At 37.0% G+C, this 27652-nt stretch overlaps 11 protein-coding genes and 2 non-coding genes across 16 annotated transcripts; 7 read left to right on the top strand and 6 right to left on the bottom strand.

Moving 5' to 3' along the window:
- Positions 1-1453: 1453 nt before the first annotated feature.
- AT1G60783 (cyclin-dependent kinase inhibitor SMR2-like protein) lies at positions 1454-2391 on the bottom strand. Its single transcript, NM_001124049.1, has one exon. It carries the CDS (start codon positions 2125-2127, stop codon positions 1807-1809), a length of 321 nt encoding a protein of 106 aa, NP_001117521.1. The 5' UTR covers positions 2128-2391; the 3' UTR covers positions 1454-1806.
- Positions 2392-4509: 2118 nt separating this feature from the next.
- On the bottom strand, positions 4510-4630 carry MIR4227. The gene has a single exon (NR_139414.1). It is a non-coding gene; the product is annotated as a microRNA ath-MIR4227 precursor (primary transcript).
- A 91-nt stretch (positions 4631-4721) lies between these two features.
- MIR5022 lies at positions 4722-4838 on the bottom strand. The gene has a single exon (NR_139413.1). It is a non-coding gene; the product is annotated as a microRNA ath-MIR5022 precursor (primary transcript).
- A 238-nt stretch (positions 4839-5076) lies between these two features.
- HAP13 (Clathrin adaptor complexes medium subunit family protein) lies at positions 5077-8347 on the top strand. The gene is made up of 11 exons (NM_104761.4): positions 5077-5543; positions 5908-6054; positions 6154-6216; positions 6360-6536; positions 6620-6723; positions 6827-6934; positions 7074-7170; positions 7256-7353; positions 7466-7607; positions 7709-7831; positions 7913-8347. Exons 1-11 carry the CDS (start codon positions 5415-5417, stop codon positions 8009-8011), a joined length of 1287 nt encoding a protein of 428 aa, NP_176277.1. The 5' UTR covers positions 5077-5414; the 3' UTR covers positions 8012-8347.
- A 238-nt stretch (positions 8348-8585) lies between these two features.
- AT1G60770 (Tetratricopeptide repeat (TPR)-like superfamily protein) lies at positions 8586-10599 on the top strand. Its single transcript, NM_104760.2, has 2 exons — positions 8586-8879; positions 9094-10599. The coding sequence occupies exons 1-2, from the start codon at positions 8652-8654 to the stop codon at positions 10339-10341; spliced, it is 1476 nt and encodes a 491-aa protein (NP_176276.1). The 5' UTR covers positions 8586-8651; the 3' UTR covers positions 10342-10599.
- Positions 10600-10701: 102 nt separating this feature from the next.
- Positions 10702-11501, bottom strand: AT1G60760 (Plant invertase/pectin methylesterase inhibitor superfamily protein). Its single transcript, NM_104759.2, has one exon. It carries the CDS (start codon positions 11466-11468, stop codon positions 10977-10979), a length of 492 nt encoding a protein of 163 aa, NP_176275.1. The 5' UTR covers positions 11469-11501; the 3' UTR covers positions 10702-10976.
- A 1944-nt stretch (positions 11502-13445) lies between these two features.
- AT1G60750 (NAD(P)-linked oxidoreductase superfamily protein) lies at positions 13446-15007 on the top strand (the record flags this gene model as incomplete). The annotated part of the gene is made up of 5 exons (NM_104758.1): positions 13446-13670; positions 13808-14011; positions 14195-14367; positions 14449-14500; positions 14669-15007. The coding sequence occupies 5 exons, from the start codon at positions 13446-13448 to the stop codon at positions 15005-15007; spliced, it is 993 nt and encodes a 330-aa protein (NP_176274.1).
- Positions 15008-15296: 289 nt separating this feature from the next.
- Positions 15297-16323, bottom strand: AT1G60740 (Thioredoxin superfamily protein). Its single transcript, NM_104757.4, has 3 exons — positions 16019-16323; positions 15835-15914; positions 15297-15736 (listed from the first exon to the last, which is right to left on the bottom strand). The coding sequence occupies exons 1-3, from the start codon at positions 16171-16173 to the stop codon at positions 15483-15485; spliced, it is 489 nt and encodes a 162-aa protein (NP_564763.1). The 5' UTR covers positions 16174-16323; the 3' UTR covers positions 15297-15482.
- Positions 16324-17022: 699 nt separating this feature from the next.
- AT1G60730 (NAD(P)-linked oxidoreductase superfamily protein) lies at positions 17023-19324 on the top strand. Of its 3 annotated transcripts, NM_001198345.1 has the most exons (6): positions 17116-17439; positions 17625-17825; positions 18019-18078; positions 18190-18362; positions 18440-18542; positions 18635-19069. In NM_001198345.1, the coding sequence occupies exons 1-6, from the start codon at positions 17218-17220 to the stop codon at positions 18971-18973; spliced, it is 1098 nt and encodes a 365-aa protein (NP_001185274.1). In that variant the 5' UTR covers positions 17116-17217; the 3' UTR covers positions 18974-19069. The 3 variants fall into 3 exon arrangements, with proteins under 3 accessions (NP_564762.2, NP_001185274.1, NP_001319277.1); NM_104756.4 differs by lacking the exon at positions 18019-18078 and having other exon boundaries at positions 17023-17439; positions 18635-19324; NM_001333911.1 differs by having other exon boundaries at positions 17151-17439; positions 17625-18362; positions 18440-18546; positions 18635-19265.
- A 34-nt stretch (positions 19325-19358) lies between these two features.
- AT1G60720 (RNA-directed DNA polymerase (reverse transcriptase)-related family protein) lies at positions 19359-20440 on the bottom strand (the record flags this gene model as incomplete). The annotated part of the gene is made up of 1 exon (NM_104755.2): positions 19359-20440. Exon 1 carries the CDS (start codon positions 20226-20228, stop codon positions 19359-19361), a length of 870 nt encoding a protein of 289 aa, NP_176271.1. The 5' UTR covers positions 20229-20440.
- Positions 20425-22602, top strand: ATB2 (NAD(P)-linked oxidoreductase superfamily protein). Its single transcript, NM_104754.4, has 5 exons — positions 20425-20894; positions 21078-21278; positions 21439-21611; positions 21692-21794; positions 21889-22602. The coding sequence occupies exons 1-5, from the start codon at positions 20673-20675 to the stop codon at positions 22225-22227; spliced, it is 1038 nt and encodes a 345-aa protein (NP_564761.1). The 5' UTR covers positions 20425-20672; the 3' UTR covers positions 22228-22602.
- A 180-nt stretch (positions 22603-22782) lies between these two features.
- On the top strand, positions 22783-25496 carry AT1G60700 (SMAD/FHA domain-containing protein). Of its 2 annotated transcripts, NM_104753.4 has the most exons (7): positions 22783-22981; positions 23261-24253; positions 24338-24392; positions 24519-24664; positions 24760-24846; positions 24944-25072; positions 25151-25496. In NM_104753.4, exons 1-7 carry the CDS (start codon positions 22928-22930, stop codon positions 25262-25264), a joined length of 1578 nt encoding a protein of 525 aa, NP_176269.2. In that variant the 5' UTR covers positions 22783-22927; the 3' UTR covers positions 25265-25496. The 2 variants fall into 2 exon arrangements, with proteins under 2 accessions (NP_176269.2, NP_001323076.1); NM_001333910.1 differs by having other exon boundaries at positions 24760-25072.
- Positions 25497-25519: 23 nt separating this feature from the next.
- Positions 25520-27541, top strand: AT1G60690 (NAD(P)-linked oxidoreductase superfamily protein). The gene is made up of 5 exons (NM_104752.2): positions 25520-25853; positions 26015-26215; positions 26621-26793; positions 26868-26970; positions 27070-27541. Exons 1-5 carry the CDS (start codon positions 25632-25634, stop codon positions 27406-27408), a joined length of 1038 nt encoding a protein of 345 aa, NP_176268.1. The 5' UTR covers positions 25520-25631; the 3' UTR covers positions 27409-27541.
- The last annotated feature ends 111 nt before the right edge of the window (positions 27542-27652 follow it).

Genomic DNA, 27652 nt, shown 5'->3' with positions numbered 1-27652 from the left:
CATAACCTTATATAATTCAATACTAAAATTTATTTTAAATCTACTATTCGAATTTTTATATTAAACATGTAACAAGTGAACCGTCTAGATCCAACGATCTCCTTCAGAAAATATTTGTCCTCAATCAAACACAACTTGGTAATAGTTTAATGGGGCGATTTTGTATATAAAATAACGGTCAAAATTCTTCAATTAATTGAAAGTTTTGAAATGTAGTTTCTATTTAAATAGGGCAAAACAAATTGTGGTACGTTTTGGGTTAGAAAGTACAAGTTGACAGTTGAAATGGCTTTTTAGATGTATTGAGTTCAGGTCATGAGGTGTACTTTCTCAGTTGCTATGCATGAACATGCAGTAGTGTGGAGTACTGATTGGATTCTTTCATAAATAGGGTGGCAACTTTTTGGATTATACTCTCTCTATATAATTTGAAGTGATTAATTTTATTTGTTTTTTCATTTTAAGTGATGTCTTTTTTTTACTCATTATAGTTTGTAGTATTTTTTCCTTATTGCCTTAATTCATTGAGAAATTCCCACAAACTTTTAAGTTTTTTGGACAAAAATAGCATTAAAAAGTTTTTTAGACAAAAATAGCATTCAAATAATTATTTGAGAAATTCCTAAAAGTAACACTAAAACAAGTTTTATGGACAATAATAATACCACTTTTATATAAAATCTATTCAACCAAAATAAATTAGAAATAAATTTAAAATATTATATTTGGGTTCTCTATTTCCAATTTAGAGTATATATTTCAACTATTTAAAAGAAATTTTGATTCATTTTAATATTAGTTTATGCTATTATATTTGGGTTTCCTATTTCCAATTTAGGGTTTATATTTTCACCATTTAAAAGAGACTTTTCATTTTAAAATTAGTTTGTAGTATTATATTTGGTTTTTTTTATTTCCAATTTAAGGAATATATTTCCACTATTTAAAAGTTTTATGATTCAATTTAATATTAGATTAGTGTTTGCTCTCATTTTTATTTGGGGGGGGGGGGAGATTGATACAAATGGTAATAAAAAAAACATTATTATTTAATTAGTTTATAGAGGATTTAAATTTTATATGTTTTTAGTTTTGGAAATTTCAAAAGAATGCGCCATTTTTGGAATAATAAAGTTTTTTAGTGTCATTTGTGTCAGTCCCCCTATATATTAATCATGAGTTTTTGTTAAATATAAATTGGCGATAGTAAAATTTCTGTGTTATTAATAGATATATATACTGGACTAGGTTCTCCAACTTGTATATAGTCGATGAGAGATTATCAAACTACTCTATTTTGACCTATGGTGCAATGATTCGATGATTTCGATCATGATGGAACTAGTTATGTCAAAATCTTCATAGTTGAGTCTTCTACTAACAAAACTTCACTGGTAGACAAACATTCGGAGTAAAATTGAATCATGATGACAGAATCATGAAGACAGAAGACTAAAGTAAACAAAGTTTCTTTTAACCATCTTACAGTTTTCAACGATTTAGATATTATCTTGGAACAGGGACGAGTACTTACAATTTGTTGGAAAAAATAGAATAATAGCTTATGGTAAAATCAAAAGAAAATAAAAAATAAGAAACAAAAACTAAAAGATAGATACTTAGTAATTGTATCTTTTTTTGACAACCATTTTAATGTTAAGACACTTCAGAATAAAGAAGCTAAAGTAAGGAAGAACTCATTTAGAAATTTAAGAAACTATTTTTTTGAAGTAAACCAAAACAGGTTAGAGAGAGTAGAGATTATATATAAGTGATCTCTATATATAATTAATCAAAAATTCAAAATCAAGTAGTTCTGTATATGAAGACGGTCTCGAGATCTGGTGGCGAAAAGAACTCTCTAGGGCCGTAGCTAACCTTCAATGTCAGTTTCCGTTTCTTAGGCGCCGGAGGACACGGAATTACCGTCGGTATTCTAACGGAATCCGCTGTTGGAGTCGTTGGACAGAGATCTTCGTCTTCCGTGTTGGATACGGCAGAGGAAGAGAGGCTAATCGGCTTCACCGTAGAATGTAAGGAGATTCCGGTGATGACGCATTTCTTCCCTTCGGTAGTTTCGCTAAATTTTCTGTCAAACTGGTGGTAAGTCTTGCCGGAAAATCCCATAAGTTATCGTATGAAGTTAAGAGAGAAACAAGAATTTTTTTTGATGTAAATGAAGGAAATGGAGAATGAAAGAGTAAAAGATTAGGTTGTTGTTAAAGTAAGACTTGTTTGGAACGAGAGAGAATGTGAAGAGAATGAAACATGTGATTCAGAGAAGGGGATTGGTCTTATAGTCAACAGTGACTTCAAGACAATCGATCGTTCGATGTCGATTCAGTTCAGTTATTTTTTCCACGAATTTTTTTTTTCGAAAATTCGTATCTTAGTATTTATTTCCTTGGTTACATTAAAAGAACGTAACGAAGAGATAGTGACATTGAGTGTACATTGTATCTTTTATTAAATGTGAGAGAATATCCTTTTTTGTTTCTTTTCTCAAGCATAAAGAATGTAATCATGGTATTTAAAGCATATGTTTAATGTGAAAGAAATACAGTATTATGTACCCTAAATGGAACAACTTATTTTGATATACGTTCTTAAGTTATTTTTTGATACATAATTTAGTGGTGATGCCAATAGTTTTTGTTTTAGTCATACAAACTGAAAGGTGCTATAGTTTTTAAAGGGTGGTGCAAAAGATATCGATCGTAGTCAACTAAAAAGTGCCCTAACTAATGATTACGATAATCCGTTTTATATTGGTCGAAGTTAGGTGATTAAAATATGGTTTCTCTACAAGTATTTTGTTTGGACACTGCAAATAAAACCTTCATGCACATAAATTCTGGAACCATCTTCATTTTTTTCATAATTAATCTCTATCATATATAGTAGTATAGACCCCGAAGTAACTTAAATACCAATTATGTATTATAAATACGGATTGATAACATTTCATATCGAAACATTTCATACATTTTATATCTGTAATGTTACAACCAGTCTAAAGCCAAGGATTCTAGAAACTAGAAACAAATTTTACTAAAATTAATTGAGGGAAAACTCAAGAATGTGTGTGTGATCATTGAAGAAATGAAGAATGTGTGTTAGAGTGAGTGAATATTCAAAAGACTCAAATAGGTTTTTAATGAACAATAGGGAACCCGAGGAAACGCGTGACTCTAAGATATATGAATTTATTTTGCACTTATTACTTTTGATTAATTTTTATATTCTAACCCTTTTTTATATACTATTTTTTTCAGTGCAAGTAATGAATGAAGTAACGAGATGAGAGTCTAGTTTCAAAGTTTTGAATCTTTTTGGTCAATGTCGTCTCTATTTGTTGACCATATTATACGTTTGACTTTAACCCCATTTTTCTTTAATCTCATTCTTCTTCTTTGCTTCAATGGTTGACGAATTCTTACCGTAGAAGTTGCATCTAAATATACCAAAGATTAATACTGCGAAAATATGATAAAGAAGATTTTTTTTTTTTGTACTCTCTAGAAATTTGTAAACGATATTATTAGTGTTTGATTAAAGACTCCAATTTTTAACATAATGTCTATATCCACATAATGAATTTGTGTCTCTACTATATGTAGTGTTCCCGTCATATATGCATTTTTGCGATAGTCAATCGGATCTTTGTATTGCGGTTAATTGATCTGGTCTTTCTTGAGCGTACAAAATAAATAGAATTGTACGTATTATTAGAGATGGTTACATTTGGTTTACATTATTAGTTAAAGTTAACCAATAATGTAAACCAATAAAGTTAACCAATAATGTAAACCAAATGTAACTATCTCTAATACGTATGTTGACTATGATGTACTTCAAGACAAGTTCATCATCACTTAACGTAACTAACACTATATTAGTTAAGTTCAAGACTTATTGCCCATGATTCATTTGTAAACTATGAAGTAACATATCTCTGATTTTTTCCTCTTATGTTTGATAAATTAGTCATTATAATTAGTGTCTTGCCAAAAAGTACACTTCTATCTTATTAGCATTCTACATTACAAACTATTAATTTCACTACGTATAGCGGTATAGGGAGAAGATCAATAAGGCGATCACAATATTAGTTAAGTTCCGAGTCTTGCATTACCATTGTCCTATGAATCACAGAACAAGAGGACGCATATATATATAGTATTTATAAAAGACTAAGATAGTCACAGAACAAGAGGACGCATATATAATTGACAAATACTCAAAACATGTGAAAAGATAAGGGCTATTACGTCTTCATTAAGATCCCATAATCTTTATGATGAGAACTTAAGAGCCAAACTAGCTATGTAACAAAATATCAAGTTTGAAAGTAATAAACTGCTTGAATAAGCTTCAAGTTCACTACATGGTTTAGAAAGGTTTAAAATCTATTACTTTCAAACGCTTTTATTGTGTACCAATCAATCCAACAAAGTATGCAATCGTACTAATCAATCCAACAAAGTATACACTCACACCGGTAACATCAAAAATTCAAAAATTCAAAATTTCATGTTACCAATCAATCCAACAAAATATACAATCCCTGAGACCGAGTTATAATTTGTTGGAATGATTGGTACCAGTGAAATTGTGTTGTCGTGTGAACATCAACACATAGGAGGTAATATACGTAAATATGCTAGCAATCAAGCTAAGTATACAAAACACTTCATGTTGCAGTGTTCTATTGAAATTTTATATATCGAACTAGAATACTATCATGGAGAATGATCAAATGTTGCATATCTTCATATCCACGAAAAATGAGTACACAAACATTCGATCATACCCCATGACAGTTTTCTAGTTTATACTTGATAGTCCTCACGATTTCATGGTGGTGACACTACACAAACCCTAGATTCCCCTAAAGTTTTTGTGAAAAACGCATATGTTCGATTTTAGGTTTTACTTCTATCCTTGATTCATTACAAACCTATTTTTATACTAATTCGTCGTTAACCTAATAATTTTAACCTACGAAACCCAACCTATATGGGCCTGACTTTATGTAATGATCCAATGGGCCTTTCTTCTTCAATGATGACTTTCTTCATTGACTCTCCTTCTACTTTCGATGGTATTAAATTTGACGGAAAAAGTAAAACGATACCGTCTGGGTGAAAGGCAGAGCTCTTTGCTTCTGAATATTATTATTTTCTTAAATTCTTCCGTTTTTTTTTTTAATCCAACCACAAGGATCGATAACGAAATCATCAGATCGCCAGAAAAAAAAAAAAAATTGCGAAATGGAGAATCTGAGCTGCAGATCTGCGTCAATCTCCATCTAGATGTTGTTGCTACTTCTTCCTCTATAGAACCATAATTTCATCAGATCTCGCTGATTAATCATCCCCATTTGGATCTGATCGAAACTCTTAGGGAAGAACATGGCAGGAGCTGCCTCCGCGCTGTTTCTGCTTGATATCAAGGGACGCGTTCTCGTCTGGCGTGATTATCGTGGCGATGTCTCCGCTGCTCAAGCCGAGCGATTCTTCACTAAGCTCATCGAGAAAGAGGTTGTTCTGATCTTCCTCTTATCGCTAATTGGTCTTTGTTTATTGCTTGGTTACTGTAGAATTTTCAGAGAAACATAGAGTTAGCGAACGAACTTGTAGATTTGTGTTTGAAAGATTCGTCAATTGGAATTGAAACATTTCGAAGATAATGGATTCGTGTCCATTTTCATCTGCACTGGAAATGAATTTTGAAGATAATGGATTCGTATCAGTCTTTGTGATCTGATGCCGCTGAAATTTTTTGGAAGTAATGAACAAGTTTGATCATTGGTTAAATGTTTTGGATTAGAATTTGATTTGAATCTGTACTTTTGAAGCATTCTGGTTTAAATCAGAGTAATCATCGTTTTGTTTAATTGTTCAGGGTGATTCACAGTCAAATGATCCAGTTGCTTACGATAATGGGGTGACTTATATGTTTGTACAACATAGTAATGTATACTTGATGATAGCATCCAGGCAGAATTGTAATGCTGCCAGTCTTCTCTTCTTTCTTCACCGCGTTGTCGATGTAAGTATGGCTGGTCAATTCTTTAGTTTTTCTCTTAAGGTTCCATCTTTTTCCTGGATATTTGATGTAATGGCAATGGTATCTGTTATCTGGTTATAGGTTTTCAAGCATTACTTCGAGGAGTTAGAAGAGGAATCATTGAGGGATAACTTTGTGGTAGTGGTATGTTAAGCTTCTGTCATCGCTCTTTTAGTACTATTTCGCAATATATTTTTCTATTACTTGGGCAATCAAAAAGATCCTTAAAATTTTGGAAAAGTATTTGTCATTGTTAGATGCTGAAATTGATTTTTTGGTGCTGGCAGTATGAGCTACTTGACGAGATGATGGACTTTGGTTACCCTCAGTATACCGAAGCAAGAATTCTCAGTGAATTCATCAAGACTGATGCATATAGAATGGAAGTTACACAGAGACCTCCAATGGCTGTGACGAATGCTGTCTCCTGGAGGAGTGAGGGAATACAGTACAAGAAGAATGAAGTGAGTGCCATTGTTTTCGCAAGATAGGAATATGTTTCTGATGTTTCGGTTTGCAAATAATGACAACCTGCTTCTTTTTCCAGGTTTTCTTGGATGTTATTGAGAATGTAAATATTCTTGTCAACAGTAATGGGCAAATTGTCAGGTCTGATGTTGTTGGAGCGCTGAAGATGCGAACTTACTTGACGTATGTCAACACATCAAATTTACGATATAGTTCCTAATCAGCCAAAGCATGTTAAATCACGTCCCTTTTTGACTATTTTGCTCTTTGATCCATTCTATTGCAGTGGAATGCCAGAGTGTAAGTTAGGACTGAATGATAGAGTATTGCTGGAAGCGCAGGGACGAGCAACTAAGGGAAAAGCCATTGATTTGGAGGACATCAAATTTCATCAGTACGTCTTTAAGTTTTTATTATATTGAAACTTGGAAAGTCTTCACTGATCTTAACCCTTCTATTTTCTTTTTGTTCAAAAAGATTATATACTTGAGTTTTATGTATTCTCTTCTTCAACAACCATTTATTTAATGCAGGTGTGTTCGATTGGCCCGTTTTGAAAACGATAGGACGATATCTTTCATACCACCTGATGGGGCTTTTGATCTGATGACATATAGACTCAGCACTCAGGTTTGACATGTGGGATATAGCATCTACTGGAATTGTTCCACGTCTTCAACAAGTAAATATCATGATTTGTTTCTTTTATGTTCAGGTAAAGCCACTTATATGGGTGGAAGCACAAATAGAAAGTCATTCAAGAAGTCGTGTTGAGATGCTCATAAAAGCTAGAAGTCAGTTCAAGGAACGAAGGTAAATATATTCTATGGTATTTGTGCCACTTTCCTTTTCTGTCTTACTGTCATGCAAAGATCCTGATTGATCAGATTCTTTAAACCTTTGATCACGAACATTCTTTTTGTAGCACCGCAACGAACGTTGAGATTGAGTTGCCTGTACCAACCGATGCATCTAACCCCACCGTTAGGACATCTCTAGGGTCTGCCTCTTATGCTCCTGAAAAAGATGCGTTAGTCTGGAAAATCAAATCTTTCCCGGGGAACAAGGTATAACACTAACAAGGTTCAATAAACTCTTAAATTCAGTTGAAACAGTCAGCAATGTAGACTATGTAGTATCAATGCTAACCTTCAGAAAACCAATATAGGAGTACATGTTAAGGGCAGAGTTCCATCTTCCAAGTATCACTGCAGAGGAAGCAACTCCTGAGCGAAAGGCTCCTATCCGTGTCAAATTTGAGATCCCTTATTTCACTGTTTCAGGGATTCAGGTAAGCTTGTGCTTAATAATAAATGGTTACTGTCTCTTCCACAATGTCATATATATAATATATATGTTCTTTGGTGTGTAGGTTCGGTACCTAAAGATTATTGAGAAGAGTGGGTACCAAGCACTTCCATGGGTGAGATACATAACCATGGCTGGTGAGTACGAACTAAGACTCGTGTAATGCACATTTAGTTTCATCGTCTATGTCAATTGTGATTCCCACATCCCTCAAGGAATTGCCTGAATCAAAGAAGCAAAACGAAACAGGACAAAAGTAGAGGGAAAAGAAAACGTTTTGAAACATTTTAGCTGATCAAATTTTCCTTTAATTTGTTTTAGAAGCCATATTCTTGTGAATTTGTCTTTATGGTGATTCTATTTTATTTTACATGAGGCTCTCTGTAACCTTTCACGACATGGTTCATTATTTTCCTTTAGACTGCTACATTTCTGTCTATGTGTTCGTTCTGCGATCAAAATTGTTAAACGTTGAGGTTTTGGTTTTGTTTTTTGGGGCATTCGTCTATGTTTACATAGGTTTCTCTCGAGTTATGATCAAAATGAAACTACATAAACAAATTATGCTTCAATAGAGTGAGGTGAGAGAGCCTTACAATAGAGAGAACGTATATTTTGGTGTTTCTCATATTGTTTAACTGATATAGTATGGGCCGAAATGAAATAATCGTCAGGCCCATTAAAAAGCCCATAATCACCATACTTTCTCCTCCAATTCTGTTTCGAGCTTGGGAAGTGACAGTGAATTAGGGTTTTACTCAAAAAACCTTCTCGTTGTCGTTGTTTACTGCTCCGACGAGAAAATGGCGATGCGACATTTGAGCCGATCGAGAGACGTTACAAAGAGATCGACAAAGAAGTACATCGAAGAACCTCTGTACAATCGCCTCTTCAAAGATGGTGGTACAGAGGTCAAAGTTCGACAGCAGCTTAATCAGTTCCTCAAAGGCACTAAACACGTCTTCAAATGGGAGGTCGGCGATACGATCAAGAAACTCCGAAATCGCGGCCTCTATTACCCAGCTCTCAAGGTTTCATAAATCCAAATTGCATTTTCGATTCTCTAGGATTAGCTTCACAATAAGCATTTGCTTCAAATCTGTTGAATACATATAGAAATGTAGATTCTTAAGTGGTATTTTGATGCTCATTATGAACAATTTAGTAATTGTTGAATAATTTTTTCACTGTGTGATGATTGTGTCTTTAGATTTCATATTGTGGAGTTGTTTTTTTGGTTTGTAGCTATCTGAAGTTATGGAAGAGAGAGGTATGAACAAGACAGTGAGTGATCAAGCAATCCATCTTGATCTTGTTGCTAAAGCTCGTGAAATTACTGCTGGGGAGAATTATTTTGTTGATCTTCCGGAAACATCTAAGACGGAACTCACGTATGGGTCTCTTTTGAACTGTTACTGCAAGGAGTTGTTGACAGAGAAAGCGGAAGGTTTGCTGAATAAGATGAAAGAGCTCAACATTACTCCTAGTTCCATGTCTTATAACAGCCTCATGACTCTTTACACCAAGACAGGTGAGACTGAGAAAGTTCCGGCGATGATTCAAGAATTGAAGGCGGAGAATGTGATGCCGGATTCGTACACTTATAATGTCTGGATGAGGGCTTTGGCTGCTACTAATGATATTTCTGGTGTTGAGAGAGTCATTGAAGAGATGAATAGAGATGGTAGAGTTGCTCCGGATTGGACTACGTATAGCAATATGGCATCGATATATGTTGATGCTGGACTGTCTCAGAAAGCTGAGAAGGCTCTTCAGGAACTGGAGATGAAAAACACGCAACGGGATTTTACGGCATATCAGTTTCTTATTACTTTGTATGGACGTCTGGGGAAGCTGACTGAAGTTTACAGAATTTGGCGTTCGTTGAGGCTGGCTATTCCGAAAACCTCAAATGTAGCTTATCTAAACATGATACAAGTGCTGGTCAAGTTGAATGATTTACCTGGTGCAGAGACATTGTTCAAGGAATGGCAAGCTAACTGTTCTACTTATGACATCAGGATTGTGAATGTGTTGATTGGAGCTTATGCTCAAGAGGGTCTAATCCAGAAAGCAAATGAGCTCAAGGAGAAAGCTCCCAGAAGAGGTGGAAAGCTCAATGCTAAAACATGGGAGATCTTCATGGATTACTATGTAAAGAGCGGTGATATGGCTCGAGCACTCGAATGCATGTCAAAGGCAGTCTCCATCGGCAAAGGAGATGGTGGCAAGTGGCTACCGTCACCTGAAACAGTCAGAGCTTTGATGAGCTATTTCGAGCAAAAGAAAGATGTTAATGGAGCTGAGAATTTGTTGGAGATTTTAAAGAATGGAACAGACAACATAGGCGCAGAAATATTTGAACCATTGATAAGAACATATGCAGCAGCGGGAAAGAGTCACCCTGCTATGCGACGGCGCCTGAAGATGGAAAACGTGGAGGTTAATGAAGCGACAAAGAAGCTACTCGATGAAGTATCTCAGGATGTGTGAGGTCTGTTCCATCTCTTTCTCCTTCATTATTCACTTCAGACAAAGACATCATTAGTCGTGATAGGGTCACTTGCATTCTCACAGCTCTGTCTCTTATTGGTAATAAAAAAATAGGCTCTGAATCGGCAAAATCAATTGTATGGGTCTGTTTTACTTTCACCGTAGACTGTTTGTTCATGTTTTTGTGAATTGTTTTTGGTTTAGCTTGGATTTACAGTTGAGACAGCTCTCACAATGTAATCCCTTTTTTTGGAGATCTTATTTTGGTTCAAGACAGAAACAGTGTCAAGAATACGATATAATGCTCATCATTGTTAATGAGGAACAAATGTTTGCGTATTGTGTTCGAAAATGCACTAATTAAATCTGCGAAGAGCCGTTTTTCTGTTAAGTCCGTTAAAAGTGATTTGTCAAGAAATTCTGGGGAAAAAGATACCACAAAAAACTCATGGGCTCGGAAAAATTTGGAAATGGCTAAAACTTTCTATTATAGTTACATTTACCCGATTGAAGTTGACCAAGAACACCCTCTGAAATCTAAAAATGAACATTTACATAAACATAATTAAGAATAAGCTTCGTCTGGTCAGTTTTACAGGAATTAGTTTTAGTGTTTTCTTCTTCTATAGGCTCGATCATCTTATCAATGTAGCAAGCAACAAGCAGTTAGTTCCCATCTTCCTGAGCTCATCTACATCGTTCTGAAGAGTGTTGACTTGATGTGAATCTATGAACCCGTTGACACAAACACCATAATCTGACACAGCCGCGGTCAAAAACATTTTTAGCATCATAACATTTCTTTTCCTAATGCTAGTCCTTGCCCTCCTAAGATTGAAGGATGCATCCACAAGAGTCGCATAGCAAATTGCAACAGTTGGATTTCCGCTCTTGAATCTCGCAGAGTCTGTAATTGCCAATTTCGTCTTAGCCTCCAAGGCTCGGATCGTGCTGTGTGTGGCTCGTCTCGGGTTTGGCCCTTTCACCAGCGGTCGACACAAGGTTGGGTATGCGGTTTGAGCGCATAGGCTCGTGAAACGAGCTTCCGTGGCTTGGCTTGCCGCCAGGAGGATCACGATTGCGACAACAGTCGTGAGGTACATCTGGATTGTGTTGCGACTCGCCATTTTCGTAAAAAAGTTGGAAGGAATGATGGCGGGTAATCTTCTAATCATATTTCTCCTTCTAAATATAGAAACCTTTTTGTTGGTGTCTTAATTATTGGTAATGGGAGTTTTCTGATATTTTTTTTCATTGGTAATTATAAATTGATTAGTTGGAGGTTTAACTTATTTGTAGGAGAATCTACTCTCTGAACACTTTATACATATAAACAGAGCCGGCGCACAGATCAAGAGGCACACAAGCCCAAAAAGACTTATGGGCTGTTAATTTATTGTAATATTTGTTAATTTATAGAGAATTTGTTTTCATTGTTAAGTGTTTTGGATGTTATAAATTTTGTTGTTTTAGAATTGAACCATTAATATTTAGGAGAATTTTTTTTTTTGCAATAAATAACAAAGATAATATATGAACTCACAAATACAATCGATATCAATAAATTTAAAATTGTGTGAATAATGACATCAATTATTGTATTTGAACAGCATGTATGACTATTGAAATGAAAATCTGCATATTTAAAATTTAAAAACTGACAAACATTTTTGATTATTTTTATGAAACTATTATAGACGATAAAACAATAACCTAGTTTAAAAATCACAACATAACTTTTACTTATATAAGAAAATTTATTGGTGAGATCTAATAGAATTTCATTTAAATAAAAAACATACTAAAAATTATCTTTACATGATTAGAAATTTATTTTATTTGACGGGACCATATATTTACATTGATATTATTTTAAAAATATTGTCTTATTATTTTATCAATTTTTGTTCGTTTCTACTTTGTCCTGATTTGGGAATAGGGAGTTTTGCTAATTTATACTATTTATTAAATTTATCAAAAAAAAAATTATAAAGATTTTACTGTATAATTAAATATTAGTTTATATTGATTTTACTCTATAAGTAACAGCTCTTAAAAACAAATTGAGAAGCCTATGCTATATAACAATGTATATATCAGAGATAAACAAAAACGAAAACTCAAGAAATATATAAGAGACTAATTGAGAAGCCTATATAACAACGTCAAGTCGTTTAGGTTAGTCTCACTTAGACATATTGTGGTCCGAGGTTATCCCATTTTAGGATGTGAGATACGACACACATGACCCAGCAGCATATATTGTTTTCTTAAGGGGAACCATATTAATAAGGGAATAATGGTTAGAAAAAGTTCTTGAAAGATGATGACTTGCAGATCAAGTAAGCCTAACTTATCCCTTTTAACATCTCTAAACCTCGTTTGATTAGCCTTTATGGTGAAGATATCATCTGTTCAAACAACTTAACTCATGTAGTAGTTTTGGTTAATTTCAAACACTATCATTTTTTATTTCTTTCATCCGATTGAATATTAATTAGTATTTGGAAAAAGCAAAACATTTGATGATCGGATTCACCTTATCTAGTTATCTTAGATGTATACTATTCTATAAAAAACAACGAATTTTATACTGTTATTAATTGGTTATTCCAACTACAGTCTTTTTAGAATCTTCTTGCAAGAGGTTATCTTAGATGTATACTTTTCTATAAAAACAACAAATTTTATATTATTATTAATTGTTATTCCAACTAATGTCTTTTTTAGAATCTTCTTGCAAGAGGTCGAAATTTAAAATTCCAAATACTCTAAAAAGGTTTTGGAAATCAAATGATGAATGCTGATATGAAATCATCAATGACGACGTCAAAGTTTATAGAACTTATATATTCTTTTCGATCATATAATAACAATTTTGAAGTAATACTAACAAATGAAGAAGAATACAATTTTGTTTTTGTCCTCTTAATTATAAAAAACACTCTAGAACATTGTCACTAATGGCGAGGCGGTGATCATTAATTGCTTTATCTTCCACTCAACTCCACTCCTATAAATCCCACTCGAATCTGTTTCTGATTTCACAAAAACACATAGTCTTTGTATTTCTTTTTTTTTATCTTCTAAAGATTGATACATCAATGGCAGAGGAAGCTTGTCAAGTGCGTAGGATGAAGTTAGGGAGTCAAGGTCTTGAGGTTTCGGCTCAGGGACTTGGCTGCATGGGTCTCTCCGACTTTTACGGTGCTCCGACACCTGAGACTAACGCCGTCGCTCTCCTCCGTCACGCCATCAACGCTGGGGTCACATTTCTCGATACCTCCGACATCTACGGTCCCGAGACAAACGAGCTGCTTCTTGGAAAGGTAACAAATTTGGTGACTGATGACCGCTCGTGGATTTGATTTTTGGAATTAGGGTTTTAGGCTGTGATCTAGGGTTTAGGATTTTAGGCTTTTAGGGTTCATTCCAAGTATCATTTTTGTGTTCTTTTTGGTGGCAGGCTTTGAAAGATGGTTTGAGAGATAAAGTGGAATTAGCGACAAAGTTTGGGATCACTGCTTCTGAAGATGGAAAATTTGGTTTCAGGGGAGATCCAGAGTATGTAAGGATTGCTTGTGAAGCAAGCTTAAAGCGTCTTGGTGTAACCTGCATTGATCTTTATTACCAGCATCGAATTGATACCACTCTGCCCATCGAAATCACGGTATGGCTTCTTGCTTTTAATCTGTTTCAATATGTGTTAAATGTTACTCATAGAGAACCAACTAGGGATAGTTAGAGATATGCATGCAATACTCTGTTACTTGTGCTGATTCTTGTTGCTTTATAATTTGTTATCTTGTAGTTGTTGTTGAACTTATGGTTTTCATTGAATCTATTTTCAAAGATTGGAGAGCTGAAGAAGCTAGTTGAAGAAGGCAAAATAAAGTACATCGGTTTGTCAGAAGCTTCGGCTTCAACTATAAGAAGAGCACATGCTGTTCACCCGATAACCGCTGTGCAAATAGAATGGTCCTTATGGTCGAGAGACGTGGAAGAAGATATCATTCCAACCTGCAGGTGTGAGGAATCAGAATCAGCCATAAGTTTCGTCTTTGTTAACATGTTTAATTCATAACAAGTCTCTTTTGAATTCTCTAGGGAACTTGGGATTGGAATTGTAGCTTATAGCCCTCTAGGAAGAGGCTTCTTAGCATCCGGACCAAGATTGTTGAGAATCTAGAGCAAGATGATTATCGAAAGCCAAGTGCATGATTGATTCAGTTCTCTGTTTCCGTATACATACATTGTATATGAGTTCTTTAAAGCATATTTCAAGATTTGGAGTCATCTCATGCTTCTTGATACTACTCTGTCACAGGGTTTACCAAGATTCCAACAGGAGAATCTAGAAAACAACAAGATTCTCTACGAGAAAGTCCAAGCGATGGCGACAAAGAAAAGTTGCACTCCTGCACAACTAGCTCTAGCGTGGGTTCACCATCAAGGAGATGATGTATGTCCAATTCCAGGAACCTCCAAGATCCAAAACCTCAACCAAAACATTGGAGCTTTATCCGTGAAGCTCACTCCTGAAGAGATGGTTGAGCTTGAAGCCATTGCTCAACCGGATTTCGTGAAAGGTGAACGGTATGACAACAACATGGTTACTTACAAAGACTCAGAGACTCCACCATTGTCTTCTTGGAAAGCAAGATAAAATACATGTTTGGAAACTGTTTTGAGGGTATACCGCATTCGCCAAATCGCGGTAAAATTGTGCTGAAGATGTATCTCTGTGTGTGTGAAATAAGTTAAGTATATAGGTGTGCGAGTTTGCAATAAGAAAGAGCCAATAATGCCTTAGAAAGAATAAAGGTTTTGTACAAAGCAAGTTTACTTTGTGTTTGTTTGTTAATAAAGACTCTATATTAAAGAGGTACTTGTGAGGACTTTGCGTTTCTGTGTTCGTATCTCTATTTGAGCCAGTTATTGTGGATTTCTATAAGGTTGCAACTCATTTTAAGTACTCATATCTTTCATGAATCAACGCAAAGAAAAACATTAAAACCAAATACTTTATTATGCCAAGCAAGTCAATACACTTGCTTGTTGATTGAAATCAGGCTATATAATTCTCTTCTTCACATACAGCGGTTTAGATTCACAATACAACAAGCGAATGATAATGTTTCTTAGAGAGCCTTAAGGATATCCTCTGCGCTGGAAACCGTGAACTCGCCACCATTTTCGACATTGGCTACAGTTACCTTAAGGTTATCAAGCAACAGAGCAAATCTCCTTGACCTAATACCAAGACCCTTGTCCTTGAGATCAAGCTCAAGTCCAAGAAGATGTGTGTATTCTCCAGACCCATCTGCTACAAACTTCACATGCTTGTTCTCTTGGTATGTCTTTCCCCATGCCTTCATCACAAATGGATCATTCACTGCAACAAATGCATTCAACATTTTTTGGTCACTATACACAAACTCATAGAGGCAAGAATAGAGTAGAGATCCAAAACATATCAATATTCATACTTACCACTAAAGCAAATGATCTCATCGATACCCTTTGACTTCAGCTCCTCTGCTTTCCCAATGAATCCAGGCACATGGCTCATGCTAACCTCAGAAAAACCAAAAACGCCAATTCTCAAATCAAAATCTAAGAATCCATCAGCTTAGCATCAAAGGATAAATCTGAAAAAGCGTTTGAAACTTTGTACCTGCATGTGGGAGTGAAAGCACCAGGAACACCAAAGAGAATGACTTTTTTACCGGCGGCGATAGAGTGAACAGAGACGGTCTGAAGCTGATCATTTTCATCGAAGAAAGAGATAGTTCCGTCTGGTACAACATCGCCGACAGTAATTGGAGCCATGAAGAGATCTCTGTTGGATATGAAGACAGGGGAAAATAGAAGAGTTTTGACTTGAGAGCGAATATGAGTTTAGGACAATTTATAGTGTTTTACGGAATGAAGTAAACCATTCATAGATTTCTTAATTTAGTAATAGATTTTCTAAAATTATGATTTAAAAAACAAATTAGATGTAAAATGCAGAACCAATATCCAAAAATAAACTTTGTTTTCCAAAAATACAACAATCTTTTTGAGGAAACCCTCACTAATTAACTCATATGCAAGAACATGTACACATATTTTGGAAAACATTGTATGACAATAAAAATTGAGTTTTTTTCTTTCTTTTTAAGCAATTTCAAAAATCCAAAAATTTCAAAAATGATTCTCCATGGATGAGAAACAAACATGCATGATATATGTATAATGTATTAAAAAAATAATGTCAATGCACTCTATTGGAAGTTGGCAAGAGACATGAAAAGATGAATTATGAATCATGTTGCTCAATTAAGATATGCATCGTGAGTCGAGAGTTCACCAAGTTAACTTCACAAGACTCATAGCCAAAAAAAAAAAAGGTTATTTTCAAGACTTTGAAATTGATATTTTTTTATTTTCAAGATCAAAATGTTATACTACTACATGCTGCGTTTTTATATAATATTAATTCAAAGATATATCTTGAAAACAAAAACTAATAAGAGAAAATTGTACTTCAAATTTTCAACCTAAAAAAACATTTATACGTGAACAAATTATTAGGAAAGTTTATTTCTCACAAGAAGTTAATAATTGATTGAGAAAGAAAGTGAAGACATTATTTGGTTAACTACATCAAAAATGAGTTTGACTTATGAAGATTCCATTACTTTATTTGGTTAACAAATTCAATTTTGTTTTCGTTAAGAGGGAAAAAAAAAACTGCACCAGCCATCCAAAATTGACACTGAATTTATCTTCACCATCACACCAATCCAACTCCATTTAAATTCACAGCTCTATAAGAGTCACCTAGACAAGTCAAGAGAGAGAGATAGTTCTGACTTCTGACAGAGACTCATGGCGGAAGCTTGCGGAGTGAGAAGGATTAAGCTAGGAAGCCAAGGCCTTGAGGTATCGGCGCAAGGTCTTGGTTGCATGGGTCTCTCTGCTTTCTACGGTACTCCCAAGCCGGAAACCGAAGCTATCGCTCTCATCCACCACGCCATTCACTCCGGCGTCACTTTCCTTGACACCTCCGATATCTACGGTCCTGAGACCAACGAGCTTCTCCTCAGCAAGGTTCGATTTTGATAATTCCCCTTTTGATATTGATATTTTTTAATATTTGAGTTCGTGATTTAGATATGGGAACACTGGCCTTGTGATATGGGAACACTGGCCTTGATTCGCTGAGCTTCAGAGCTGTATAAATGATTTGGATGTTGAAAGTTTGGATTTTTGTTGAAAGTTTGGATTTTTGTCAGGCTCTCAAGGATGGGGTGAGAGAAAAAGTGGAACTTGCGACCAAATATGGAATCAGGTATGCAGAGGGGAAAGTAGAGTTTAAGGGAGATCCTGCTTATGTAAGAGCTGCGTGTGAGGCTAGTTTAATGCGAGTAGATGTTGCCTGCATTGATCTCTATTATCAGCATCGAATTGATACTCGTGTCCCTATCGAAATCACTGTAAGCACTCTTCTTGTCAATCTTCCTTCATGGTTTTGCAACTTTCAAATGAAATGGAAGTTATATAGTTCCTCTCACTTCTCAGTGAGCTTCACACATGTGGCTAGAGACATGTTGGGACTAATATAGAGTCGAAGAGTTTAGCTTTCAGAACTATGTTTTCTGCTTGGGTCACTCTTTCTGAAATTACTAGCTTATTCATGAAGAACCATTGTCTGGTGAAATGATCTTATCATCTCCCTTAGAATTTTTCGTTTGAATAGACTCCTTTAGGTTTGACTCTGAGCTCACACTTCATGACCTATATTGAAAGCCAGCAACTTTAGCTGAACTTGACAATCTCTTTTGTCTGTCAATTTCAAAGATTGGAGAGCTGAAGAAGCTAGTTGAAGAAGGTAAAATAAAGTATATCGGTTTGTCTGAAGCTTCAGCTTCAACTATCAGAAGAGCACATGCTGTTCACCCGATAACCGCTCTGCAAATAGAATGGTCCTTATGGTCGAGAGACGTGGAAGAAGATATAATTCCAACCTGCAGGTAACCAGATTTCATTTCATCCTCATTCTTGATGCACTATCTATTAAATATGTAACATCTTCTCTCTCTTTCTTCAGGGAACTTGGGATTGGAATTGTTGCTTACAGTCCTCTGGGACGAGGTTTCTTTGCTTCAGGACCCAAGCTTGTTGAGAACCTAGACAATAATGACGTCAGAAAGGCAAGTACACAGGCTTTATATGACTTGTTTGATTGATGAACTGTTGGTAATCAACTCACTGTTTATCTGTTCAATTCTGTTTCTTATCGCAGACTCTACCAAGATTCCAACAGGAAAACTTAGACCACAACAAGATTCTCTTTGAGAAGGTTTCTGCAATGTCTGAGAAGAAAGGATGCACTCCTGCACAACTAGCCCTTGCATGGGTTCATCACCAGGGAGATGATGTTTGCCCCATCCCAGGAACCACTAAGATTGAAAACCTCAACCAGAACATTGGAGCTTTATCAGTGAAACTTACTCCCGAAGAGATGTCTGAGCTCGAATCCCTTGCACAACCAGGTTTTGTGAAAGGAGAAAGATCCATTAGCATCCTGACCACGTTCAAAAACTCTGAGACTCCACCATTGTCTTCTTGGAAAGCCGCTTAAAATCGTCTGAGTTTCTCTGATTGTTGTGGGGTTCATGTCATTTAAGTGGTCTAAGTTATGTCAGCTAGATCAAGGTAATAAAAGTGCTGTGTCTTCGAGAGTGGATTATGGTAGGTTCATTCCCAGGGAAAGCCAAAACTATCAAGGGTTGATGCCTTTAAGAGTAAATAATGTATAGAGTTCCCCAAGTGAGAACTTCAATTTACATTTCATACATTTTGACCAAACTCTATAAAGAAAGTTATGTTTAGACTTTTTTTTTGCTAAAAATGTTAATTTTCATTATATGAATAAGAGGCTTTTACAAAAACGAAAGGCCTATACAAGAGTAGCCGAGGCAAAAAATAAAACAAGGCTACAATAGAGATTTAGGGAAGATATAAGGTTAGCGAATCCAAAGCACCATGAGGTTGCGCCATCTCTTTCTGTGGTAACGAGAGGAGATGATGTTACGAATCTCGCGGTCGACAATCTTGAAGATGATAATAGGAGCGATCCTAAGATTGTTATGGAGGACATTGTTGCGCTGACGCCAAATGTTGTAGATGATAGCATGGGCTGAGACTTTTCTGAGGAGGGAAGGCGCCGAAGAAGAGGAAGAACGCATCCAAGAGAGGAGCTCTGCCCAAGAGCAAAACAGCCTCTGACGCGGACATAAGCGAGAAAACGCTAATCTCCAAACTTGAGCCGCAAATTCACAGGAAAAAAGGAGATGGTCTCTGGATTCAGTCTCAATAGTGCATAAGCAACAATCGAAAGACTGGATATGGCCCCAAGAGGCTAGCCTTTGACGAGTTGGGAGTCTATCCAACTGACTAATCCACATGTTGAAGGCATGCTTAGGAACAGCACCCTTGAACCAAACAGCCTTTGCCCAGTCCAATTCCGGTGCTCTTGGTCTAATAGCATCCCAAGTCCTTGCCGAAGAGAAACCTTGACAAACAACACCACCAACAACCCAATCAAAGGAGTCTTCAATTGTAGCAGGAGAGGGGGTCGTGATGGTAGAGATGTGGTCATGGATGGCTTGAGCTGGAGCAGACCGAGAAAGGGGGAGCTTCCAGCCATTAACCCCAAGAGCCTCAACCACCCTAGCGTTAAGAGGGATGCGAAGTGATCTGGAGCCATAATCACCCATAACCTTTATCAGCGGGCCAAGGGAAGTCCAACTGTCATGCCAGAAGTGAGCTATGCGGCCATTACCCAAGTTGCATTTAACAAATTGCTCCGCCAAAGGTCTAAGGAACAAGAGCATACGCCAAGACCAAGGATCTGATGGGGAAGGAGCCACATCCCAAAAAGACCTGCTTCTAAGATGTTTAGACTACTGATACAAACTTAAATAACCCAACTCTATATCGTCAAAAAAGACTATCTATATCGTCACCCAACTCTATGAAGGATATGTGCGACTAATTGTATCGGTTCCTTCTCTTTCGTTCTTGAATTTTTTTTTTTTGGAGGTTTATAGTTTCTCACAAGTGAGACATGTTATTTATTATTATTTTATTTTTTCCCCCGACCAAATCACAAGTGAGACATGTACCAACCAGACAAAAGCGACCACACGGCTTTTTCTTCATCATCACATTCACACCATCACCACCAACAACAACAACTCCACTAAAAAATTCATAGCTCTACAAGAGTCACCTCATAGAGAAGTGAAGAGACAGAGATAGTTGTGACAGAGAGATTCATGGCGGAAGCTTGCGGAGTGAGAAGGATGAAGCTGGGAAGCCAAGGCCTTGAGGTATCTGCGCAAGGCCTTGGTTGCATGGGCCTCTCCGCTTTCTACGGTGCTCCCAAGCCGGAAAATGAAGCCATCGCTCTCATCCACCACGCTATTCACTCCGGCGTTACTCTCCTTGACACCTCCGATATCTACGGCCCTGAGACCAATGAAGTTCTCCTCGGAAAGGTTCGATTTTGATTATTCCAGATCTTCGGTTTTATTAGATTCCCGCTAAGATGGTTGATTTTCAATGTTTTTTCTCTTTTGGGGAACAAAGAACGATTTAGAGATGGGAGTTGCCCTTTGATTCTTCTAGCTTCATAGCTGTAGAAATGATTTGGATGTTGAAGAAGTTTGGATTTTTGTCAGGCTCTCAAGGATGGGGTGAGAGAAAAAGTGGAACTTGCGACCAAATTTGGAATCAGTTATGCAGAGGGGAAAAGAGAGGTCAGAGGAGATCCTGAATATGTAAGGGCTGCTTGTGAGGCAAGTTTAAAGAGGCTAGATATTGCCTGCATCGATCTCTATTATCAGCATCGTGTCGATACTCGTGTCCCTATCGAAATCACTGTAAGCCCTTAGCCCTCTTGCCATTCCTACTTAATGGTTTTGATAACTTTCTAATGAAATCGTTTGAATAGACTCTGGTTCTGAACTCTACTTCCTGACCTTTATTTAAAGATGGCATCTTTTGCTGCACTAAACCATTTTTTTGTCTGTCAATTCCAAGATGGGAGAACTGAAGAAGCTGGTTGAAGAGGGTAAAATAAAGTACATTGGTTTGTCTGAAGCCTCTGCCTCAACTATCAGAAGAGCACATGCTGTTCACCCAATTACTGCCGTGCAGATAGAATGGTCCTTGTGGACGAGAGATGTGGAAGAAGAAATCATTCCGACCTGCAGGTATGTATTCAGATGTCATCCGATTTTCTTGGTGCAATATCTGTCGATCATGTAACTTCAAATTCTCTTTCCTTCTTCAGGGAACTTGGGATTGGGATTGTTGCTTACAGTCCTCTAGGACGAGGTTTCTTCGCATCTGGACCCAAGCTTGTTGAGAACCTAGAAAAGGATGACTTCAGAAAGGCAAGTACATTGGCTTTGTTTGACTTGTTTGCTGATGAGCCTTAGATAAGCTGTGGATTAATCAAATGGCTTTATATAAACCCACTTATTGCAGGCTCTACCAAGATTCCAAGAGGAAAACTTAGACCACAACAAGATTGTTTATGAAAAAGTTTGTGCAATATCGGAGAAGAAAGGGTGCACTCCTGGACAACTAGCCCTGGCATGGGTTCATCACCAGGGAGATGACGTTTGCCCTATCCCAGGAACCACTAAGATCGAGAACCTCAAACAGAACATTGGAGCTTTGTCAGTGAAACTCACTCCTGAAGAGATGACTGAGCTTGAGGCCATTGCCCAACCAGGTTTTGTGAAAGGAGATAGATACAGTAACATGATACCAACTTTCAAGAACGCTGAGACACCACCATTGTCTGCTTGGAAAGCCGCTTAAAACCGGCTGAAGTTTCTACGGTTGTGGTGGTGCATCATGACATTGAAGTGGTCTTAACTTTCTGTCAGCTAGATCAGTGTGTTGGGGAATAATGGTGCGTCTTCGAGAGTAGAGTATCATTCCCACGGAAACCCAAGTATCATGGTTAATGCCTTGAAGAATAAATAATGTAGAGTTCCCCAAGTGAAAACTTCAATTTTACATTTCCATACATTGTAACCAAACTCTATAAATAAAGTGTTGTGATACATACCTTACCAAAAAAGGCTATCTATATTGTAAAATTCATCTTCTACTCAATAACTTGTGCTTCTCTTACCAATTCAGAGTCTCAATGGTGATAACCAGCTTGTCCTCTATAAACTTCTACTCAATTCAGCTTCTTCTCTATCAGATTCAACTAATAACTTCTGATCATCTTTCGATTCTTTACCAATTCTAGAGTTTCAAATGGTAAAATCATTCATTATGTTATTTTCGGTTTTGTTTAGGACTTAAACCAGGATTCGAGTGTTATTTTTGGTCCAACACGGTTAAGCGACCCAATTGTGTTTTTTTGTGTGTGTTCATCTTCATCAACCCAACTTCACTCAGCTGATTGCAGTCTCAGCTCTTCTCTTCGATAAATTTTGGGCAGAAACAGTCACCACCGTTGCTTGGAACCGAGTTGGGTCGTTCAATTCCTCAACTAAATGTGAAAATGGAAGAAGGTCTTCGAGTATCTGAGCATCTCTTCGTCAATAAGGATCTCTTCGTGCGTCTCTCTCTATTCATCTATATATCTTTCTCATCAGTATTGCAGACATTGAACCATATATAAAGGAAATGACGTGATCATCTCATTTCATGAATTTCGCGTTTTTATCTGCTACACTTACACTAAATGATCGATCCTCTTAAGTAGCTTAAGAATCTCCATGGTTGAAATGGCTTTTTTTTTGCCCACTATTTGCATTAGATCCCAGATTTTTAGTTCTCAATGGAGCAATTTGCACAAGCCTTTTTCTGATTTTAGTCTTTTGTCACATGACAGGGTGGTGATGTCAAAATTTCTGGTGAAGAAGATACATCAGAGAGTTCCAATGTCAAAAGGAAAGTTGAAAGTCTATTCTCTGTCATGAGAAAGAGAACATGTAGGCACAAGTCTGTTGATGATGATATGTTTCCGGATTTAGATAATAATGCAGATATTGGTGATGGTGATGAGGATATACGAAATTGTCTGAGACCTGAAAGTGATTTCTGGTTTAAAAATCTTATGGATAATCCTTATGATCCTCTGGATGAGGGTTCAATTGTAGACGCAAGTGGCAGTGACACAGACATATCTGAATCTTCAGAGTTTGATGTTATATCAGAGCATGTTCCTGAAGACAATGATTTGATAACCGGATCGAAATCTTTGTCTATATGGTCCAGTGAGGATGATGGAACTCTGGTTAGTAAGTGGTCTTCAGAAACTCATAACGAGAAGAATGATGTAAGGTCTAAAGAAGATTCAGGTGTCCCAAGCAATTCTGATATTTTCAAGAATGATGGCGACAAATCATCTGCAATTGAAGTTAGATGTGGAGATGAAATCAACATGCAGGGGTCTATGGAGATAATGTGCATCAATGATGATCATAGACTGTGGAATAAAGACGATGAACCAATACCGATCAGCATTGTTCCTCCTAATGGCTGCGAAAGCTTATTGCTAGAAACGTGTTCACGTCATCAGATCGACAGATGTATAAATGAATACAACGTTCATGAGGATAATATTGGTCTTGAAATCTCTCCAATACCTTTAACAAAAACTCTTGAAAGACCTAGAAGGCCATGGTCAGTTTGTTGCTCTATAGCTGCACTCAGAAACTTACCTCTAATGGAAGATAGCTCAGGTGCTTGTACTTCTTTGGATGAACAATTATATGCAAATGCTACTACCTCTGAGGATAGGGACGCAGAACTTTCTCAACCCCCATCAACTCTATATCAGGAAGAAGTGGATGGTGAAGAAGAGATTGACATTGATGCAATGGTAAACCCTGATTACTCTTTACGCACATTATCATTCAATGTGTTTTTCTGATTTCTGATAGATATCACATGAAAATATCTCCAGATCCGCAAATTGAATCTAGTCCCAGATGATTCAGATTCATGCTTCAACAGGGAAGGTAAGCCATATGGCTGTTGATTTTCAACCAATCATGTAACTAGTTCACACTGTTGCATGCTAAAAAATAGTTATGTCTCTCTCAAACTATGGTTGTCTCAACTATGGTTCGCTTCCTGATACCTAGAATGGAACATGTCTAAGCACCCAAGACATGCATTAATTGGATTGGAACAATGCACAAGAACTTCAATGCAAAGAGCAATTATGTTTCATGGGGCAATTGCCGTCCTGCATTGTCCTGATTCAAAGCATTTTGTCAGAAAACGCGAGGTATGTTAAGAAAAATCATTTTCTTCTGCCTGGATGTTTTCATGTCATATCAAATCCTCTTAGTTACATGGCAGATGATCATTTATTTGTCATAGGTAATTATTGGGAGATCATCTGGTGGCCTGAATGTTGACATTGACTTGGGTAAATATAATTATGGGAGCAAGATATCTCGGCGTCAGGTGATCCTCTTCCCCTTTCCCAAATTAAATTTAGTTTACCTCCTTGCTAATTAGTTGCTAATGTGCTATACTTTTCTGTCTCCATGTTTTGAACAAGGCATTGGTTAAGCTAGAGAACTACGGATCATTCTCTCTAAAGAACCTTGGAAAGCAACATATCCTTGTAAATGGCGGAAAACTCGATAGAGGCCAGATTGTAACCCTCACATCGTGTAGTTCAATCAATGTAAGCACCAGCTTATGCTTTGTACAAGTGTGTTTCTGCATCTTTCTATCTATAACTAGAACCGCCCAAATTTTGCAGATTAGAGGAATAACCTTTGTGTTCAAGATTAACAAAGAAGCAGTGGGACAATTCTTGAAGAACAACACACGGAGGAAGAGCGAGGACGACAATAAATTCAGATGGTGTGAATAGATTCTGTGAATACCTTTAGCTATACCACTCTCTTCATAGTCTTAGTGACCCATCCGCATGATTTAAATGTCCCACCTGGCTTAGGGTTAGGAGTTTAAACACCTAATACCAATGGATGAATGATCCCATCGATTATCTTATTTTCGGTTTAATTAAAACGTAATTGATATTTTTCGGTTTAAAAGTGATGGTTTAGTCAAACCAGGATTTGAGCGTTAAAATTAAAACTGCGCCACCTATTGGCTTTTTTGTTCAATCATCATCATCACTCATCTGTCAAATTAAACCACTCCACTCGACCACTCCAATTCAAAACTCGCCATTGATACACGAGAGATAGAGAGAGAGATTTGTGTGAGAGAAATCCATGGCGGAATCTTGCAGAGTGAGGAGGATAAAGCTAGGAAGTCAAGGCCTAGAGGTATCGGCGCAAGGCCTTGGTTGCATGGGACTCACCGGTCATTACGGTGCTTCCAAGCCGGAAACTGAAGCCATCGCTCTCATCCACCACGCTATTCACTCCGGTGTTACTTTCCTTGACACTTCTGACATGTATGGTCCTGAAACCAATGAAATTCTCCTCGGAAAGGTTCTATTTTCGAAATTCCCCAATCTGCCATCTGACCTTTCCGCTTTTAGATGGTTAAATTTCGAAGAAATTGTCCAACAAATTTGAATTCGTTCTCTGTTGGGAAAACTTAGAGATGGGAATGATTGATCAATCATTATTGAAATTTTGAATGCTGTTAGGCTCTTAAGGATGGTGTGAGGGAGAAAGTGGAGCTTGCGACCAAATTTGGAATCAGTTATGCAGAGGGAAACAGAGAGATTAAGGGAGATCCTGCTTATGTTAGAGCTGCCTGTGAGGCTAGTTTAAAGAGACTAGATGTTACCTGCATTGATCTGTATTATCAGCATCGGATTGATACTCGTGTTCCTATTGAAATCACTGTAAGCATTTTTACTTTCAGATGAAAGGGAAGTTACATACTTTAGTACTTCAAGTGTGCTTGAGTTTATCTCAGTGAGCTTCACATCTTTGGCTTGGTATATGTTTGGTTTCTGCGTAGGTTTCTTTCAGAAAGTGCTAACTTATTCATATAGAACCAATTTCTGATGAAATGATATTTAGTATAAGCCATTTACTATTGTTTCCTCTCTCTGATGTGGGATGCTTACTTAGTTACTTTTCCTTCCAGTGTGGTTTTTTATCATCTCCCCTAATGATTTTTCATTTGACTAGACTCCTTAAGGGTTGGTTCTAAGCTCTCTAGTTCGCTTACACTTCCTGACCTTTATAGAAAGCTGGCACCTTTTGCTAAACTTAAACCATTTATTTTGATTGTCAATACCAAGATGGGAGAACTGAAGAAGCTAATTGAAGAGGGTAAAATAAAGTACATAGGTTTGTCTGAGGCCTCTGCCTCAACTATCAGAAGAGCGCATACTGTTCACCCAATCACCGCCGTGCAGTTAGAGTGGTCCTTGTGGACAAGAGACGTGGAAGAAGAAATTGTCCCAACCTGCAGGTATGCAGATTTCATCATCCTTTCATGATGCATAAATCCATCAATTATGTAACGTCTTGTCTTCCTTTCTTCAGGGAACTTGGAATTGGGATTGTTTCTTACAGTCCTCTAGGAAGAGGTTTCTTTGCATCAGGACCTAAGCTTGTTGAGAACCTAGACAATAATGACTTCAGAAAGGCAAGTGCAGAGGCTTTTTGGATGACTTGTTTGATTGATGAACCTTACATAACCTGTGGATAAATCAAATGATTTTATATATAAACTCAATTATTGCAGGCTCTACCAAGATTCCAACAGGAAAACTTGGATCACAACAAGATTCTCTATGAGAAAGTTTCTGCAATGTCTGAGAAGAAAGGGTGCACTCCCGCACAACTAGCCCTCGCTTGGGTTCACCACCAGGGAGATGATGTTTGTCCCATTCCAGGAACCACTAAGATTGAAAACCTCAACCAGAACATTAGAGCTTTATCAGTGAAACTCACTCCTGAAGAGATGTCTGAGCTTGAGACCATTGCCCAACCAGAGTCTGTGAAAGGAGAAAGATACATGGCCACAGTGCCAACCTTCAAAAACTCCGACACTCCACCATTGTCTTCTTGGAATGCTGTGTAAAACTGTCTGAGAGTTTCTCTGGCCAAAGGATGATTTATGTATAGAATATGTTATTTTCTTCTACCCATCTTATATATACGGTGACCATTCTCTGTATAGTCTTAGTGACCTATCGCCATCAGCATGAGTTAAGCGTCCCAGCTGACTTAGGTTTAGAGTTTAGGCACCTAATGGCTAATGCCAATGATGAGTCCTCCCATCATATTTGAACATTTTACCATTAGTTAGAGCCAATGATCTGGAA

This window comes from Arabidopsis thaliana (genome assembly GCF_000001735.4).
Source record: "Arabidopsis thaliana chromosome 1 sequence".
Taxonomy (NCBI): Eukaryota; Viridiplantae; Streptophyta; class Magnoliopsida; order Brassicales; family Brassicaceae; genus Arabidopsis; species Arabidopsis thaliana.
The sequence above is the reverse complement of the archived record's forward strand: the minus strand, read 5'-3'. Positions and strand labels throughout refer to the sequence as shown.